Source organism: Podarcis melisellensis, assembly GCF_964234715.1.
Source record: "Podarcis melisellensis genome assembly, chromosome: 12".
Classification (NCBI taxonomy): domain Eukaryota; kingdom Metazoa; phylum Chordata; class Lepidosauria; order Squamata; family Lacertidae; genus Podarcis; species Podarcis melisellensis.
Window position 1 is genome coordinate 43,546,297 of NC_138544.1, and position 18,618 is coordinate 43,564,914.

At 42.6% G+C, this 18,618-nt stretch overlaps 1 protein-coding gene across 8 annotated transcripts in view; it reads left to right on the top strand.

Moving 5' to 3' along the window:
• Positions 1 to 11,489, top strand: part of CREM (cAMP responsive element modulator) — a 28,644-nt gene extending 17,155 nt beyond the window's left edge. For 2 of the 8 annotated variants that reach the window (XM_081882638.1, XM_081882636.1), the window contains exons 7-8: positions 6,868 to 7,024; positions 9,843 to 10,520. In XM_081882638.1, the coding sequence (XP_081738764.1) occupies positions 6,868 to 7,024; positions 9,843 to 9,987 (302 nt within the window). In that variant the 3' untranslated portion in view covers positions 9,988 to 10,520. Of the gene's footprint in view, positions 1 to 2,518; positions 2,690 to 3,050; positions 3,169 to 3,354; positions 3,502 to 6,867; positions 7,025 to 9,842 lie in introns of those variants that run through there. The other 6 variants (XM_081882639.1, XM_081882640.1, XM_081882642.1 and 3 more) reach the window with 6 other exon arrangements.
• Positions 11,490 to 18,618: the final 7,129 nt, after the last annotated feature.

Sequence of the window (18,618 nt, forward strand, 5' to 3'; positions counted from 1 at the left end):
TTAGCAATACTGGCTTGGTAGGAAGGAAGAAACAATGATCTGAGGTCTAGACCTCATGGAAAGCTGAGCTTAATTATGACTTCCTGGTTTGTTTATCCCACCAGGGGAGAATGAGTGAAGTAGGAGCCATCAGACAATAAATCCTGTTTGCAATAAACCATGATAAGCAACCACTTTGTGAACACTGCCTGGAAAGCTGCTATAATAATGAAAAGACATTGCTAACTTCTCTTGTGCACAGAATAAACCAGGCCTGTTGAGCAAAATAGGAAGGAGGTTGAGAGAGAGGATATGAGAGTGAAATATACTCGGAATTGAGAGTGGATTTCATGCTCTTTATTCAGCTCATAGTGGTGAGGAGGAATGGAAGTCCCCCCCCCCCCAAATATCTGCTTTATATACATTATTTACACAATGGGCTGCACATGATTGGCTAATTCCGGGATTTTTCTGTAGGCCAATCAGGTTGTGGATTCACTTCCACCTGGAGCTGGATTGGGTGGCTCCTGCGGACCAATCATACTGCTGAATTGTTATAGGACCAATCAGACTGCTGCATTCCGAATCCTATTGTTCTAGGACCAATCAGACTGCTGTATTTTGGATCCTATTCAACTCAGTACATAACAGAGGGTTTCTGAAAATACACCTGGGTGGACATTTACACAACAAAGCAAAGGCACCTCTTACATTAACTTCAGCACTAGAGTACTTTCCTTTTGCATTCTTGTGTTGCCTCTTCACTGACTTGGAAACTAAGCCAGGAGTGGACAGACTTCAGGCTCAATGGAACTAATTTGATTTTTACTATAACCTCCAGATCTACCACCCAGAGCCAGATCAGAATGATGGCACAGGGAGACTTCTGCACACTTAGAATTGCTGCTCAGCCAATGCATTTGTTCTCACTGATGTTGGAGTGCTTTCTCACACAAATCAATTCCTACTTTCCCCACAAGCTTTCTTCATTTCAGCAAGCTAATTGTGTGTGAGAGAGCCTTCTAGTTGTTGCTAGTGCTAAACCTCTGGGAGTATAAAGCTCCTGCTGATCCACTGAAAATCACCCAGAGATTTACCTGTAGATCCCAATTTATCATCTGCCCACCCTGTACTAAAGCACTTCTGTTCCTTTGCTGCTGCTTCTGTTCCATGCCAAGGACCGAAATGTGCATGATACTTTTTATAGCAACAACCATATACATCTGGTGACTCCTGTGATTGCACTCCATTGTCATCACACCAGAGGCTGAATGGAACTCTGGTTCCAAAAACTGCATATGAGAGCCCCTTATTCCAAGTAGTTTATATACAAGTGGTTATTACCCTGTAACATTCTGCAATGGAGTCCCTATAATAGTTGTTGGCCTTGATGCTGGAAAGGGTCTATACAGAAATGGTAGAGGCTCACAGCATGGCTGTTGGAGACAAGAAGAAATTCCTAACAGCCACAAGATCTGCAGGAAAATATTTATGAGAGGTTAGGGTGAACTGATGGGTTTAGAGAAAATCAACATCATCTTTTTTGTCTCTTAGTAGTTACCAAGAGCTGTGCAATTTTTATCAAGTGTAAGTATGCCAAGGGATAACTGCCGAGGGCAACATGCCTTGAAAGGCAGGGTGGCAATGCATGAAAAGTAGATAAATAGCAATGGAAAATTTATTCATGTGGGTTTATATTCATCCTTACTCAGAAGTGAGGATAAAGGTAAGAACATACTGCCCCGAGGGTCAGAGGTACTGTGCCTCTGAGTATCTGTTGCAGGGAAACAGCAGTCCACAGAGGATATTGCCTTTATGTCTTGATTGTGGGATATCTGGTTAGTCAGTGTGAGGAACAGGATGCTGAACTTGACGACCTTTGCTCTGTTACCTGGTTTTGCAGAGCTGAAAGGAGGCACACTCTAGCCTCTGTCACTAGCCAGGTGACTTAGGACCAACTGGGAGGGTGCTTCCCCTGCCTCCCAGGTAGAAAATTAGGACAAAAAGGGGACCAACCTGACTTTTTCCACTAGCTAGTGAAGCAGCAGTTGTCCCCATGTTTCCTTTCCTCTTCCCTTTTCGCTTTTGTATCATGTCTATTAGACTCTGAGCAGGGGCTGTTTCATCTTTTAATATATGTATAGTGCTTGGAGAAATGTAGGTGTTTTAGTAAATGTTAAGTCGTCGTCATCATGAAGCAGGAGGGCTCCTCTTATGGTGTCTTGACTGTCAACATGGTACGAAACAGTTCTACCCTGGCTTGCCAACTTTTAATTCATACAGATACTGAATTGCATTATTGTTTAAAGTACAGTTTTCAGAACCTTTATTTTGAAAAGCGTTGGCACCGAAATAACATCTGCCCTTGCTGCAGATGCGTCTGTGGAGCCTGATTTATAGCCGGCTCCCTGGATCTGTGCCTGCCTTTGTATTGCGGGGAGAGCGAAGCTAGGCTATATAAAAAGTCTGAAGTGATTGTTTGTTAGCAAAGGTTTTCCCTGGGCTCCTGTTTCAACGAGCTGTTCCAGTGAGAAAGCACATTAATGACGGGGTAGGCTAGTGAGGTCATTATGATGTCAGTGCTGGAGCTTGTAATCCTGCACATGCTTGCTTGTTTGGAACATTTCATGTTCTGCTGGTGGCAGAGGAGAAGCTTTTCAGCAGACGCTGGCCATGGCTGTAACCAGAGACGAAACCGGTAGGCAATTCTGTAAGCTTCTTTTTCGAAAGGGGAAATTGGGGCTGTAGTCCTGTTCACAGCTGGGCTGCTGAAATCCCACGGAATCTGTGGGATTTAGACAGCCAAATTGCAAGCAGGGGGAATTGTTTGCTAGAACACCCAGCGACAGCGTTGCTGGTCTAGAGCACTTAGTTACCAAGCACATTTTTTTTTATAGACTCCTGGAAGCTGTCATTAACATTTCTTTAGCTGATGCAGCATTTTAGTTAGTTAGACCGATGGGTGCTCTTTCAGTTCTTGTGCTGTTTTTCTTTGCTAACATGAGCTTTGAAGCAATCCTTTTATTTAAGCAGTGCGAACAAGGAACTTGTCTCCCTTGGTGCTTTTTTAGAATGATTAAACAGCTTGGAAGTATATGAAAGCTTGCTTCTTCAGCTTCCGGCAGCCAGCCTGTAGTTGTGTGGACTGTGCTCACTTCAGCCATGTAATCGGTCTTCCATCTCTGACAGGTAATAAAGAGCAGAAATGAAATCTGAGTGACCCGCGTGGGTGCTCCAGCAATGCTTTGGGCTTTATGATTTAGTTCTTTTGCGCCTCCTCCACTCGAAAAACTGCCTGTTCCACAGCAGAGTTCAGCAGGCTGACGTCAGATAGATTTCCTGGAATCGCGTTTCAGCGGGGCTGGAAAAGTTAAACTCCACAAACAACAAACACATTGACGTCAGCTGCGAGTCATGCTGTGATTTAGTCAGTTCCTTTCTGCTTCAACCAGTGCTGCCGCCGCTGCTGGCATGTTTGTTACAGCATTAATTCAGTAGCCTGCATGCTGTCTCTGGAGCTAAGTAAGCCTGGCTTGTGTGTCTTTTGTTTGTTTGCTGATCCAACGGGATATTTTCTTTAAATAATAGTAATAAAAGACCTCAGGCTCACACGAGCCAAAGGACCAGGAGCAGCGCAGCAGACTTGAGCGAAGTTTATAATCCTTGTGGTAAAGGTTGCTAGCCGTGTCTGGAGGGGAATGTGGGTGAAACTCAGATTTCTGTTATATGTAGCATGCCTGGTTCTGCATGCCAGTATTGAGTGGCGGGTTTTTAAAAAAATAATAATATTTGTGGTGGGAATCAGGAGCGGACTGATCATTCCTTGAAGGTACAGTTTTTGTACCATAGAATATTTGGTTATTTTATGAATTATGGTTTAGTTACGGAATGAAACCTGGATTCACCCCCCCTTTCCCCAATTCAATTTATATAGCAAAAAAACAGTAACAGCTATAAACATTGCTGATAGCCATATTGATACCTGGGGGGGGGGGGGAGGGAATCCAGAAGACACAGTTGAGTAAAAAAAAATTATTAAGGCCAAGTAAAATGTCTCAGAGTCATGGAGAAGCTTTGGAGTTCTCAATATTTTTTCTGGATGTTAAAATTACAAAAAGGGGTGTGTATGGGGGAGCATGAGCAAGTTTGGCATAATGGACAAGACCAGAGTTCTCCAGTTTGTATCAGTCTTGAGATGGAGTTCTGTAAGCAAAGCTTAATTAAATGACCCCATGCAATGTACAAAATAGGTTCCTGGTTGCAATAAGGGTAAAGGGGAACAATGACACAATGGCTGTTGTGCTTTTCTCAAACTCAAACTTGGCAAAAGTTGAACAGTGTACTGTATACATTTTTGGGAATTTAGTTATTTCATAAAATGTATACACTGCTTGATTGGGGAAAAACAACAACACCCTCAAAGCAGTTCACCTAAAACCAGACTATCATCTCTTTACTTCTGCATTTTTGCATGCTGTTTTAAAGCCACTTTTCTTACACTGGAATTTAAAATGTTAATGGTCAGCAGTGTCAAAACTTCATAATATGGTGGGGGGTGGGAGCAGAGGAAGAATGATATCACTGACTGGAACATTAATCCCTACCTGTGTAAAGCTACCAGACTGCAGCCTGATAAATTTAATAAATAATAATAATTACAGCAGTGGCCATTCATATACTTATTGCTGATATTTGTAAATACTTTACAAACTGCAACAAAAACAGACACCCCCCCCCAGAAATGGAAGTAGGAGCAAAAAAAAAACCAAACAATAGGGTGAATGAGATTCCTGCTCCCCAAAATGCTTTTCTTATGACCATAGGAAGAGACAGCACCATAGCTGTCAACGTTTTCCTTTTTTTAAGGGAAATTCCCTTATTCCGAATAGGATTCCTCACAAGAAAAGGGAAAAGTTGACAGCTATGGACAGCACATCTAAATGTTCAGTCTTTATGTCCCTGAAATTCCCTGAAGAAGGACTAGCAGGGTAAGACATTCATTGGGATATTATCTCTTTTATCTATCCTACTGCTTTTTGCTCCTACTTCCCCATACTTTACAAAGAACAATATTGGACATTGCTTGGTAGTGGTCACCATGACAACAGATTCAATATATAATAATTGCAGAATTTATCTGGATGCACTGACATTTGTTCTGTTAAAGGACAGAAGGAAGAAAATGTACTTTTTGATATTTACTTGCATTTAGCTATTAACTTCGTTTAGCAAAAGTGAGGTAGAGCCCAAGAAAAATCTGCCACTTTGGCAGCCCATCCCACTTTCTGTGATCATTGGCTTCGATAAATCAAGAAAGCATCCATCTGTCTGGACAGACCTAGGCTGACCTGAGACTCTTGCTTCCTAGATGTGAGGTGATGAAGGCCCTGTTAAAATTCTGTTTAAAAATCCCTGTGTTTTCTGGAGTTACTGATTGCTGGTACCTCTCAAAATAGGCCTGCAAAATATGTGACCCACCAGGCTGAAAATGGCTTCCTACAGCTATATATAGTGGCCTGCCAGGGCTTGAGGAACTTGGTTGCCCATTAATTAGCTAACTTAGTTGGTAGAGCATGAGACTCTTAATCTTAGGATGGTGGGTTCGAGACCCATGTTGAACAAAATATTTCTTCAGTTGCAGGGAGTTGAACTAGATAACACTTGCGGTCCCTTCCAACTCTACAATTCTATGATTCTATGGTTTCTCTTATGATTGTTTTTATTTATTTATATTTATAGAAATATTTATATACCACTATTCATAAAAAATACCAGAGTGGTTTACAGCAATTTTTGCTATTGCTTATAAATTAAGTCACATCTATAGCGTGTTAAGCCCTATGTAGAGTATAGTATAAAGTCCCAACACTTTGTCACAGAGATGGAGAAATGTCTCGTAGCTGCTAAGGAGAGGGCTTTTTCAATACAGTCATACCTCGGGTTGAATATGCTTCATGTTGAGCACATTCGAGTTGTGCTCTGCAGCAACCCGGAAGTAACTGAGCGTGTTACTTCTGGGTTTTGCCGCACACGCATGCACAGACGCTCAAAATGACGTCACACACATGCGCAGAAGCGGTGAAAAGCGATGTGCGCATGCGCAGATGTGCCGTCGCTAGTTACGTTTGCTTCTGGATGCGAACGGGGCCCCAGAACAGATCCTGTTCGTATCCAGAGGTACCACTGTAGTGGCTTCCCAGCTGTACGATGCCTTCTTCAGAAAAGTTCACCTCACATCTACATTGTGGTATTGTCCATCCCACCTTTTTATTTTCCTGGGAATCTTATTTTTTGATTGTTTTTGTTTTATAAGAAAACATGTTTGTAGTGCTTTTTAGACCTTTGAACATTTCTGTGTTGCTGGTTTTCTCTACAGTAAACAATGCACTTTTTGTTCTGTTTGCACTTGAATAGATGGAGAACATTCTCGTCTGGTTCTTATTTAATTCATCTATTTGAATATTTTTAGGCTGCCCATCATCCACAGATCTCAGGGTGGATTGTATAACTTTAAAATAACACAACCACCGCATCCATATTAAGTAAATAAAGATCAGGTAAAAATACCATGTTAAAACTACCAAAATGAACTTCAGCAGCAGACTAATATCCCCAAGCTGCTTGGGCAAAAAAGCAGATCTTAGCCAGGTGCTGAAATGTCAAAACTTTTGGTGCCTGGGGAAAGGCATTCCGTAACTTGGGCACCAACAACTGAGAAGGCCCTATCTGTGACACCGCAGTGGTGGGAGAACCTCCTCAAATCTAAGGAACTGGTCACAGAATGTGAATTAAGTTCTTCCTGGTATTCGAAACCAACATGCTAACCAACGTTTTAGATCGTGGAACTGTGTGACATTTCTTTTGTGTCATTTTCTTCTTTTGTTGTAGCTGCTACAGGTGACATGCCAACTTACCAGATCCGAACTCCAACCACAGCCTTACCTCAAGGGGTAGTCATGGCAGCATCCCCAGGAACATTGCATAGCCCACAGCAGCTCGCAGAAGAAGCAACGCGTAAAAGAGAGCTAAGGCTCATGAAAAATAGGTATTGCTATTTCAAGAAAAAGCAATGAGTTGAATTTACTTTCAAGAGCTGATGACAGGAAAGATGGGGGTGGTAAATCAGTATAGTTGCTAAGGAACATTTTCCCAAAGATAAAATTGGCCAGTGGGTTTTTCCACGTAATTTACTGGGGAGAAGAGGGCAGTGCCTTCTCTCTTGACTGCTGATGACCTTTGCCCTGGCACTTAAAGTGCCGTTGAATACTATACAGTTGCATTACTGAATCTTTTAAAGCAGGATTCCTCAATCTGGTGCCTCCCCAGATGTTTGGCCTACAACTCCCATCAGCTCTAGCAAGCGTGGCCACGCTGGCTGGGGATCGTGAGAGTTGTAGTCCAATAAATTTGGAGGACCCCAAGTTCAAAAAAGCTGCTTTAGAACAACTGTTCTCCAAAGGCAGAACAGCCAAACTTCCACCACTTCATGTGGTAGCAGATTTGAAACAGGTTGTGGCTGTTTGGAACAAGAGTCAGCCTAGTCTGTGCGGGTTTCTAAGTTCACCACCTGCCAACTATCCAAATAGAAAAGAAACACAATTTCTTCACTTGCTATGGGGATATAAATGGCAACAAACCTCCCGAAGTTCCTTATGAGATCATGGAAAACTTAGATTACCTTTGCTTTATAGTTCCTGAGGGGGAGATAGGAGGTTAAAGTGAGGATAGGTTATTGAATTTATGCATTGCTCCCTGCTGAAGAAGTCCTGAAGCGATTTACACCCAAGTAAAATATAAAATAACAGAATTGTATGAACATGGGGAGAGCATTCCATAAACAAGGGGCTACGACAGAGAAGGCCCGTTCTGTCTTTGCCACTCTCTGGACCTCCCTCGGAGGTGGCACACACTGGTGGCTTTTGGCAATGCATATTATTGGGTGTTTTGTAGAGTTCTCCCCCTTAAGATCTATAGCTTATGAAATGCTATATTCAGTATTTTCATATATTATACAACTATGTATGGTGTAGATGTGGTGAGAGGTTATATTTATGCATTTCTCTTATTGACAGTGTTTGGGATATGAATTTGAGGCAGGCAATTTCAATGTAGCATCTGCTTCTATAAAGGAAGGGTGGAAGTGTTTTGCTTACTTTGAGGGGTATTCTGTTAACTTCCCAACAACTAATTTCGTGTCTGTTACAGCAAAACAAATTTGCTGTAATTTGCAATTTGGATGTCTCCCCTCCCCCCTTTTGTGGTGGTGGTCAGCTTATTTGTGCTATTTGTGTGTCTTGTTTTTGGTGTCAGTGCATGAACTCTGATATTAATGTCTGCTGTTGTTATGCGCTTTGTAGGAAAAAGTCGTCTCATTGTAACTAACCCTGCCATTGCTCACTGCATCCATGGTATTGCTTTTTCTCATGCCCTTTGTCTTAAATTGCTCATCCATAAAAATTCATGCCTTAGATTCCAGATGTTTGCGCTCTCTTTTTCTCTTTCATTCTCTTACCAGGTTTAGCCTTGTGTCTGCCATCAGTAACACATGTGCAACACGCACCAGTTTTTCTTAAGGTGTACTTCCTTTCTGTATAAATAAATATGGTAGCTAGTAGGATCCCAGCTTGAGTGTGCAGATGTTTCTAGGGGGAAATCTTGCCCACCCCCTCATGCAAGCAGAAGTGCCTTTTGTTTGTGAACCCTACGAAAAAGAGGGTGGACCCCGCCCCATAAAATCTCCCTAGCTTTTAGGTGAGTTAACAGAAACTGAGGCGCTGATGGCATGGCTGAAAGCTTCTCACTGTTGCTTGTTTGGGCTTATTTAGAATATTTATATACTGCTTTTCAACAACAACAAAAATGTTCTCAGAGCTGTTCACATAGGTGACTTTCAAACATGCTTCAGTTAAGCTGTTTTGAGTTTCAGAGGAGGAGAGAAGACGCTTCAGATTGTTAACCGAGTTCCCAAAATAGTATGAAAAAATGTGCCAATAACAGCAAATCCAAGATAGAAGGTTCCCATATTTACCTAAAGAAGAGCTGGATCTTATTGTATACACCATCAATGGAAGGGATGGACTTTCCTATCCTTTGTAAAGAGCACAACATGTTTGTTTAAATGCTGTTCCTGTCATTTAGCCATAGCTGGTACAGTAAAATGGCTTATAATTTGAACTGTAGCTAGTAAACCTCCAGCTGGTCTGCTCAGCCATGAACTTACTAGGGAGTCAGGCAAGCCATGCTCTTTCAGTACAATGAGTTAAGCTATAATAGTTATTTTAAAACTTAAGATCCGAAGTGCAAACCCATTCAGGTTCCTTTTAATGCCTTTATAACTGATTTGACCTTTTGCCCAAAACAGGATTTTGAGGGTCAAAATTTCAGTCTGGTATCTAGACTTCAGTCTGAAGAGAAAGCATGACATTGATCTTTGCAGACAGTTTAGTTGATAACATTTTGGCAGACGTGGGCTTTGATGCTTCTCCCCCCTGTTTATGCATGTGAATATGGCCAATTATGGAAACAGATGAGGTGGGATGTTTGTCAGTCCTGTGCTTTTTGTTCTAATGCGAGTTTTGATGTAGTGAGCGGTGCTTTGTTAACATCTGAATAGAACGCTGTCCATCCGTGTTGCAATTTTCTCACTCTGAATATGCTACGTTGACGCTGTTCCTGTGTTTATCATCAAGCTTCTCCCGCTGCTCTGCATTGTCTGTAGAATTGGTGGTGTGATTGTTGTACAGTTTACCAATTTGGCACTTGCTGATTTCAGCTTTTCTGGTGCTGGAGGTTCTTTTTTTTTAATCCAGGTTGTCATTGTGCTGTGCCTTTTCCTATAGTCATTTGCCTTGTGTTGGTTCCAGGGAAGCTGCTCGTGAGTGTCGCAGGAAGAAGAAGGAGTATGTCAAATGTCTTGAAAATCGCGTGGCTGTGCTTGAGAACCAAAACAAGACTCTCATTGAGGAACTCAAGGCCCTCAAAGATCTTTATTGCCATAAAGCAGAGTAACTGGCAATGGGCAATGGACCTTTTTTCCTTTTCCTTTTTTGCTAAAAATGCTAATCAAGGCATGAGATGAAGCAATTCTACAGATTGCCATGTGGCCCTTGAGGAAGGGACAGTGTGTTGCCCTTGCAATCCCAGTTGTCCTTAGGTGTTTTTGAAGAGTTGTTCTAAATTTTGGAAAGCATAATGGTGTCCATATTATATTGACCATCATCACTGCGTTTCCCTGCCCCCTCCCTGCTCCCGCCACTCCAGTAGCATGCCAAAAAGTGTTTTTGTTTGCCCTTTTTACTTCTGCTTTTTTCAGGGAGGCTGCAAAAGAATGTCGACGGCGGAAGAAAGAATATGTGAAATGTCTGGAGAGTCGTGTTGCGATGTTAGAAGTTCAAAACAAGAAACTTATAGAAGAGCTAGAAACCTTAAAAGACATTTGCTCTTCCAAGACAGACTAGTATCAATATTGAAACTGTGAACTGGCTACAGCATGTACAGATGCTTCTGCAGGCAATGTCTAGTCAACAAGAATTATGACTTTTCCTTTGTATCATTTGTCTTCTACTCCAGCCTCTAACATTCCTGAAACGCTGCATTTTTGTAGATTCTTAATTGAAACTTCAGGTGTCTTTCTGATCCAGAAAGAGTCAAATGGTTAAGGCAGTGTCTGTTCCATCTTTTCTAAATGCAACATGTGTAAGAGCTGTTCCTCTGCCCAATCTTTGCATTAATTACTTTAAATGTATAATTTTGGTTGTTCCCACTTGCACCAGTATTTTAAAGTGATCAAAGATAATGCATCCAACACAATAAAATGAAAACCACCCTAAGTATCTCAGGAAAGAGTTATATATATAAATATATATATAAAGGTATGTTGTAATGACATACATGTATTAGAATACTAGTTTACAAATGAATTTATGGCATATTTTTATATTCATCACTTTGTGAAGAAAGTATTGTATTGTTGTCACTGAGTGCCATGGTTGAAACTAGTTTTTAAATAGAACCATGTTGGTTAAACTTTGTAGTGTTTGGTGTTTATTTGAACATCTGGCCCAGCTAAGAAATTTTAAAATTTATGCTGCACGTTATGAAGTAATTTTAGCAGACATATATTTACGGTGTGTCTTATATTTCATAAGCCACCACCAGAATTGTAATGCAGGGATTTAAAATCTGCTCATGCTCGGACCCACTGTTTGCACAAAGGCTACTTGTAAATAATACTGGCGCTGGTATTTTTAAAGGTCTGTGTCATACCAATGATTCCCTTGTCATCATCTTCCAGGCTAAGCAATCTTTTTTAAAGGGTATTTCACACATCGTGCACAACCATGGTTAGTCAGCTCTACTCAGTGGCTGTCGCCTGTCAAAATCTTATTAACTACCCCAGGTAGGAGGTGATTTTTACTGTTTGAAATGTGCTGTGGGTGTAAACCACATTTGCTGAAGGTGATTTATTTCTTGTCCATCTAATCAATAGAAGTGCAAAGTGTTTCTCTCCACTGCCATCCACCGTGCTGTATTCATTTGGCTATATTGCTTTGCAGTTGTGTGACGCCAGTCTCTCTTGTGTTTCCTCCTGGCCTACATTCCCATGCCTGCTTAGCTGAAGCAGTGTTTCCTGCTGATCTGGAGCTCTGAAAAGAGAAAGCACATAGGGACATCGAGCAACTCTTCAGGAACTGTGTACACGCCACACATTTAAAGCACATTTCCTCCCCACCCCCCAAAACAGAATCTTGAGAACTGTGACTTGTTGAGGGTGCTGGGGATTGTAATTCTATGAGGGGTAAACTACAGTTTATCAAGATATGCTTTAAACATGAGATGTGTATGCAGCCACAATTGCTGTCACAAACAGGAGCTAGGGGGGATTTCCTTTTGCGTGAACATAGCCGTGCTTCCTTTCTCTGTGATAGCATCCTTGGGCCTTTTTTAATGCCTGCAGTTAAACCGGATAGAGTAAATCACAAAAGACTTTGCAAACAAATATTTTGAAAAAGAATACTAGAACAGATTCATTCCAAGCACCTTCTTAGATGATGAACTGTGGATATGTGCTGTAATTAAAATGCATTGCAGTTTATTCTTCTGTTTTTAAAAAATGAAATAAAAACAGTAAACAACGAGTACCAATTCTACCGATTTGATGATGGATCTGCTAGAAGAAATTCCTCTAGTTGGCTGCCATTTGCTTTTCAGAAGATAGTGGAAAATAGATATCTGGAGCACTTCTCAAGACTTCAGCTCATCGCATTTGGCCAAAGAAAAGACCAGTGTTTCAGTTCTTTTAAAGTATATGTGAAGTGCAATAAAGATGTCATGGTGAGGTAGGTGCTTGTTGCTTCCACTTTACAAATGGTAAACTTGAAGCTGAGAAATTGCAGTGTGTCCAGGCCTAGTCACTGGAAACTTGCAAGGAGACCCTGGAACTCCTGTCTTTTGCAAACAGGTTACTACAGGCTGCACCAAAGCAGAAGGAGTTGATAAATGTTTTATGTGCCATAGAATCCCAGAACTGTAGAACAGGAAGGGACCCTGAGAATCATCTAGTCCAATTCCCTTCAATGCAGGAATATGCAGTTTTCCCATATGGGATTGAACTTACAACCTTGGCACTATCAGCACCATGCTCTAACCAACAGAGCTATCCTTGGAGTTAAATGGCCAGCAGCAAATTGTTGGTACATGTAGTTGTTCTAGAGGTTTATTGGAAGGAATGCCTTATCATTTCAAGTTCACAGCTCTAGCCAGACAAAACAACAGGCAAGAGATGTGGCAGTTAACCTTCAATAAAATAAAGCACACAATGTTGTTAGAGAAGAACAAAATACTTGCTTAGAAATAGGGTACTAAAGGTCTAATGAGTACGTAATTCTTGCAAAAGCTTATAGAATTGGTCGGTAGCTTTTGTTATAGTCTCAGTGAGATTGATAAAAATATTCATAGTAAATAATAAAGGATTTTGTCTGTTTCCACACTATTTTTGCCTACAGTTTTACTAACAGGTGTTCCTAGAGGTCAGACGTCTTACATTTTAGCAAAAGCACACGCAAGGAGGATTCCATTTGTTCTCCATTTTTATAGAAATGTTTGTCCCCATGTGTGCTCTGTTGTTTAACCTCCTCCAGTGTCCCGCTGATCCTGTGAGGTAAGTCATTACTCCTTTTTTTCCTGGTTTTGTTTTACCAAGAAACATCACCAGCTGCGAGTTGGTAACTTATCCAAAGCCATCTGATTTCAGTCTAATGTTCTAAATGCTACGTTTAATTTGATTTCACCAGTGAGAGGAAGTAGGTGTTTCCTGTATAGGTGACGGTTTGATTCTGGTTCTGAAGTTGCCGGGTCTGTCCTCATCAGCATTCTGTTGTAGCAGGATTGCAGCTCCTAGTGTATAGGGTTTCGATCCTGGGTGTTTCCTACTCATTCCCAACATGTTCTTGCCATTGCACATCACACATCTTTGGTCACCGATGACTAACACAGCTGCTGGCACTAGGAAATATGACTCATGTAGATTTAACAGAGAGGGCTCTAAATCACGTTAACTGCATCTTGAAGTCTCTTTAAAATCGGTGGCAACAACAAGGGAAAGGAAATGCTGTTACCCACTGAGGCTTTTCCTGCCCTTTTAATGACTGCTGATTGTGTTTGATGTGGGTAGCCCAACACAATGATGGGTTTGGATATTGATGTCACTCTTACATCTTTGTTTTTCCAGCCAAGATGTTGTTTTGGCATGTGGTTCATTGCAGTTTGAGGGCTTGTAATTTCTCTGTGATCTGTTGTTTAAAAGTTTGCGGTGGCAGCTGCAACCACATTTTGAAGCTCACCTTCTGAAATATGGGCAGGTTTATGATGCCGGATCAAGAAGCGTTGGGAGATGTATTCGTGACACTTGTTAAAACCAGCCTGAGTTGGGGAGAGAAGTGTATGACGTGGGAGGGGTGTTCTACTAACTTTGGAAGAGTAGATAGTGCACATGTTATAATTTTGTACGTCTTCCGAATGTCCCAGTGGCATTGTTGTTGTTTAATTGTTTAGTCGTGTCTGACTCTTCGTGACCCCATGGACCAGAGCATGCCAGGCACTCCTGTCTTCCACTGCCTCCTGCAGTTTGGTCAAACTCATGCTGGTAGCTTCGAGAACACTGTCCAACCATCTCGTCCTCTGTCGTCCCCTTCTCCTTGATCTTTCCCAGCATCAGGGTCTTTCCCAGGGAATCTTCTCTTCTCATGAGGTGGCCAAAGTATTGGAACCTCAGCTTCAGGATCTGTCCTTCCAGTGAGCACTCAGGGCTGATTTCCTTAAGAATGGATCGGTTTGATCTCTTCTTGCAGTCCATGGGACTCTCAAGAGTCTCCTCCAGCCCAGTGGCATTAGTAACCATAATAACTTTTATGTAGGCAAAATGGTGTGGATTACACAAAGTAAGATTAAGTTTTCAGGCCAGAGAATTTCATGATATTTGAGGATTCTGTGTGGCTGGGATCTCAAATCAATCCCACGAACATAAATAAAGTTGGGTCAGTGTGATTTGGGTCACTGGATAAAGGCCACTTCTACATCATTGCCTTTGCTAGTTGCATACATAAAAACCTAAGAATCCAGCTGAGTCAGTTGAAAAGGTCCATCTGGACCAGAACCTTGTTTTCACAGGCACCAGCCTCTGGGAAGCCCACAAACTGAGCATGAAAGCAAGAGTACGCTCCCAGCGTCTGTTCTCAGCAACTGTGTCAGCATGTAATGCTAAACCATGGTTTAGTGATATGTGGACAAAACTTTTGTCAGCATCCTTCGGGGATTGAGATGCCAGCTGGCTAGCCCTCAGCTGGATCATGCCCTTCCAGCCATGACAATCCCCCGATCTCTGGTGCCGTGTAAATCAGCGACCCAGGCTTCAAAAGCCTGAGCATGCTATATCAGCAGAGCATACTGCGCAAACAGAACAGGCATGAGGTTTGTAGAAACATACTAATAGCTAAAGATTTATTAAACATAAATCAGGACAAAGAAAACATGTCGTCTCCCTTTCTTCTCCTCAGAGAGACAGAGAAAAGCAAAAGCTATACACAAACGGAAGTTCCCAGCATACTGTGCTGGAATGTAAACAGACATGTGACATGTAACAATCCCATGTCTACTCTTTAAGCTGGAATGGAAATTCTCAACAAAAACTACCTTGAGGCAAATGTTTGGCTCATGTGTTCCTCTTCATGTGCCTGGGAGGAGAGCTTCAGCATGGTTTAGTTTAAGTTTTTACAGAATCTCAACTTCGACAGTGTTCACACTTCTGTTTACTATGTGCTCACTGCATTTCCAGTGCTGGGATTTTAACCTGTTTTCACACAATTTAATACATGTTAAATTATTGGCTGCAACTGAAGGAGGTGCTGAAGGAGGGAGAGGCAAATGTGGACCTCAATTGAAGTGTTTTGCCGTGGCCTGTTTAAGGATTTCTCTGTGGTCAGAAGGGCTAGGACTCCCACACCCAATGTGCTTTATTGGGGTGGGGGGATGAGATGCCTGGGATTACAGCAACAGCCATCAGGCTATATAAGAGCAGGGGTGTTTATTATAAATACAATATCGATATGAAGTTACAAGTATTTCATGTGTTAATGAATTTGGTTTGTATGCAATGACAGAATTGTATGCAATGACAGAAACTTCTTCAGCTTCCCTGAAAATCTATTTTGCTTCTCTATTCTGGAAGAAGATGCTCTCAGACATGCAAAAAGCTTATATTCTCTCCCAGAAATTCCAGTAAAAGGTATTAAAGATACCAGCGATCAGCATTTTAAAATGATTTTAGTCTAAAATGCCCTTCTTTGCAAAGAAGCGTTAATTTGATGAGTTTTGAAACATCCCCACTAGTTGGTATTCCTGACCATAACTGTTGAATGGTCATCCATTTGTATGAAGAAATGGGTCTTAAGATGAGTGTCTGAAAAAGTTATGTCAGACGCCTTTCAAATTCAGTTGCTGGCAGTTGAAATTTTAAGGGCTCTTCAAGAATAACTATTTAATTTACTTCAACCTCTGACTTGTCCACATATTTTAAGATTGAGGTGAAGCGAGCAGCTCCTGCTGTTGACACATCATTTTTTCATCCTCTGATACATCACGGTCTGCTAAACAATAGCATTTTTATCTCTGATGTTCTTTCACAATTCTCTGACAATGCCTTGTGAAACTTTCAATATTAGTTGTACAATGCCATCTTGTGGACACAAGGAGCCTAAAATATAGATAAAAGTGTACAGCAGTGATGGCCAAACTTAGCCCTCCAGCTGTTTGGGGACTACAGTTCCCATCATCCCTGACCACTGATCCTGTTAGCTAGGGATGATGGGAGTTGTAGTCCCCAAACAGCTGGAGGGCCAGGTTTGGCCATGACTGGTGTACAGGTGTAGAATTAAGAGGTCAAAAATGTAAATGTCAGGGTGTACTTCCTTAAATCTCTGAAAGTGGTAGCTGTATACTTTATGTTCCAGTATATTAATTAAAATTCCTCTCCGCTAGAGAGCATTATAACTGCTCCTCATCAGCTACATACCATAAAAGGGCATGGCACCAAATGAAATAATAATCCCTTTTCCATATAAGGATGTTTCTTTGTTGGAAATACTTGGTTGCATTTTGCTGTTTCCATCGACATACCTCAGTGTGTTGGAAGCACTTAGCTTTGGCAAAAGTAGAAAAGCACTTTGGTTCTCCAGAATCCTGCTAAATGGACACTTTCTGTTTCATCCTGCTTTTTTGCTTCAGGTAGGTAGCCGTGTGGGTCTGACGCAGTCAAAATAAATTAAAAAATTGTCCAGTAGCACCTTAGAGACCAGAACAAACTTTGTTGCTTTTTAGCTGTGAGAATATGCTATGTTTCCTTAATTTCCTTCTATACCTAAATGTATGCCCTGTTCTCCCTCAGTAATCGGATTCTTTGTTTAATAATATTTCTGAATTTTGTAATGGATATTTGGGTTTAATTTGGCCTGAGTCCACATAGGATTAAAAATTAACTATTTTGGAGATTTACGGTGTGCCTTACCACTGAATAATTCTTAAGGCAGTTTGCAACAGGTTGCATTAATACTGGGCCCCCTCCCAAGCTTACACAACCCAGTCTTCTTGTCTTCTTATTGATTGATGGGGTCAGAGCATCCTGATTCCCTTCTGTTATGCATACCCTCACAAGTAGCAGTTGAAGTAGAGAGCTCTTTTAAGCAGAGAATTGGAGAAGCATGCTGTCACGGCCACCCAGGACTGGTCCCAGCTCACAAGAGACCTCACTCCGTTGCAGCTTATTTACAGGAAAAGTTTATTGAAGATTTCTGCTTCTCATACAGTTCAGCATTGTGGCCGTACGTCTGCCACGTTAGACCGCTGAAGTCCCCTCTGACTCCTCCCCTCTTCCGCACCAACTTAATAGCCTGGCTCTAGACCACCTCTTCCTCTCCTTTCTTTTCCGCAGGGTCTTCCTGCCCCCCTGGGTTCCCTCTCTCCGTGACTCGCCTGAGGCTGAATCCTCTGCCGCCTCTTCCCCCCTCTTTCTGGCTTTAGGGCCGGGCTCCTCCCCTGAGCTCTCTCCACTTCCGCGCGCCTCTACGTTTGAACTTGGCGCGCGTACGTTGCTGCTGACCTTTCTTTCGACCGCTACACCACCCCCTGCTCTGCTCTCCACCCTTTCCGGCTGAACACCCTGCTCCAACCCCCTCTCTCTGTTCTCTCCTAATCCTGCTCCCTCCGAGAGGCTGACGACTCCACCCCCTTTACTCCGTTCCGGCTGAGACGTCTCTTGCTTCCTCTGTCTTCCACTGGGCTCCTCTCCGCTTCTCCCTTCTCCTCCCCTTTGCTTGATTAAGGTAACCCCCTTTTGAGAATCCTCTGACTCGCTGCTCAGACTCGTGGATTCCCTCAGAATTCCGTCATCTTCTTCCTCATCCTTCTGCCCCTCCTCCCACTCGCTCTCCGTCTCCTCTGTCATCTCCTCCTCTCTCCCAGAAACCCTGACATCCATCCCCCCCTCGAAGCCCCCCCTTCCCCCCTCCCGCTCGCCGGGGACCGGTTGTGGAAACTGCGGCTCTTCGGGGGTAGGCTCAGGATACAGGTCGTCTACGTCAATGTTCTCTGCTGGCAGTTCTGTGTAAGCGTATTCGAAGTCGGGTTCTTCCCCCAAATGCTTCTCAGTCTCTGCTTCCATCGCTACTTCCTCCGGTGCTGCCCGCCAAGGACCTATCAGCCACCTCTTACGCCATTCCTCCTCTGGCTGCTCCTCCCACCAATAAGGGGTTTCCGTGTCCACCCCCGAGCACGATCCCCTGGGCGGGCTTGATTCTGGTGTTCTTTCCTCGGGGGAAGAGAAACCCCTGAACGTGCTATCTGACAATGTGGGTGTGAAAAGCCAGTCATCAAAGTACTCAGCTGGCATGGGTCTATGTGGGAAAAGTGCATGGAACTCTTCTTTCAAAAGGGGTTCGTCTAACTCGTAGCCTGGCACCCAACTATTAGCAGCGGCTGGTGTGCCCTCCCTGGCGAGAAAATATTCAACTCCCTCCTCCCCCCATCTCGAGTCCAGTATCTCTGTGACCTCGTTAAGAGGTCCTGGTCTTGGCGATTCCCCCCTCTCAG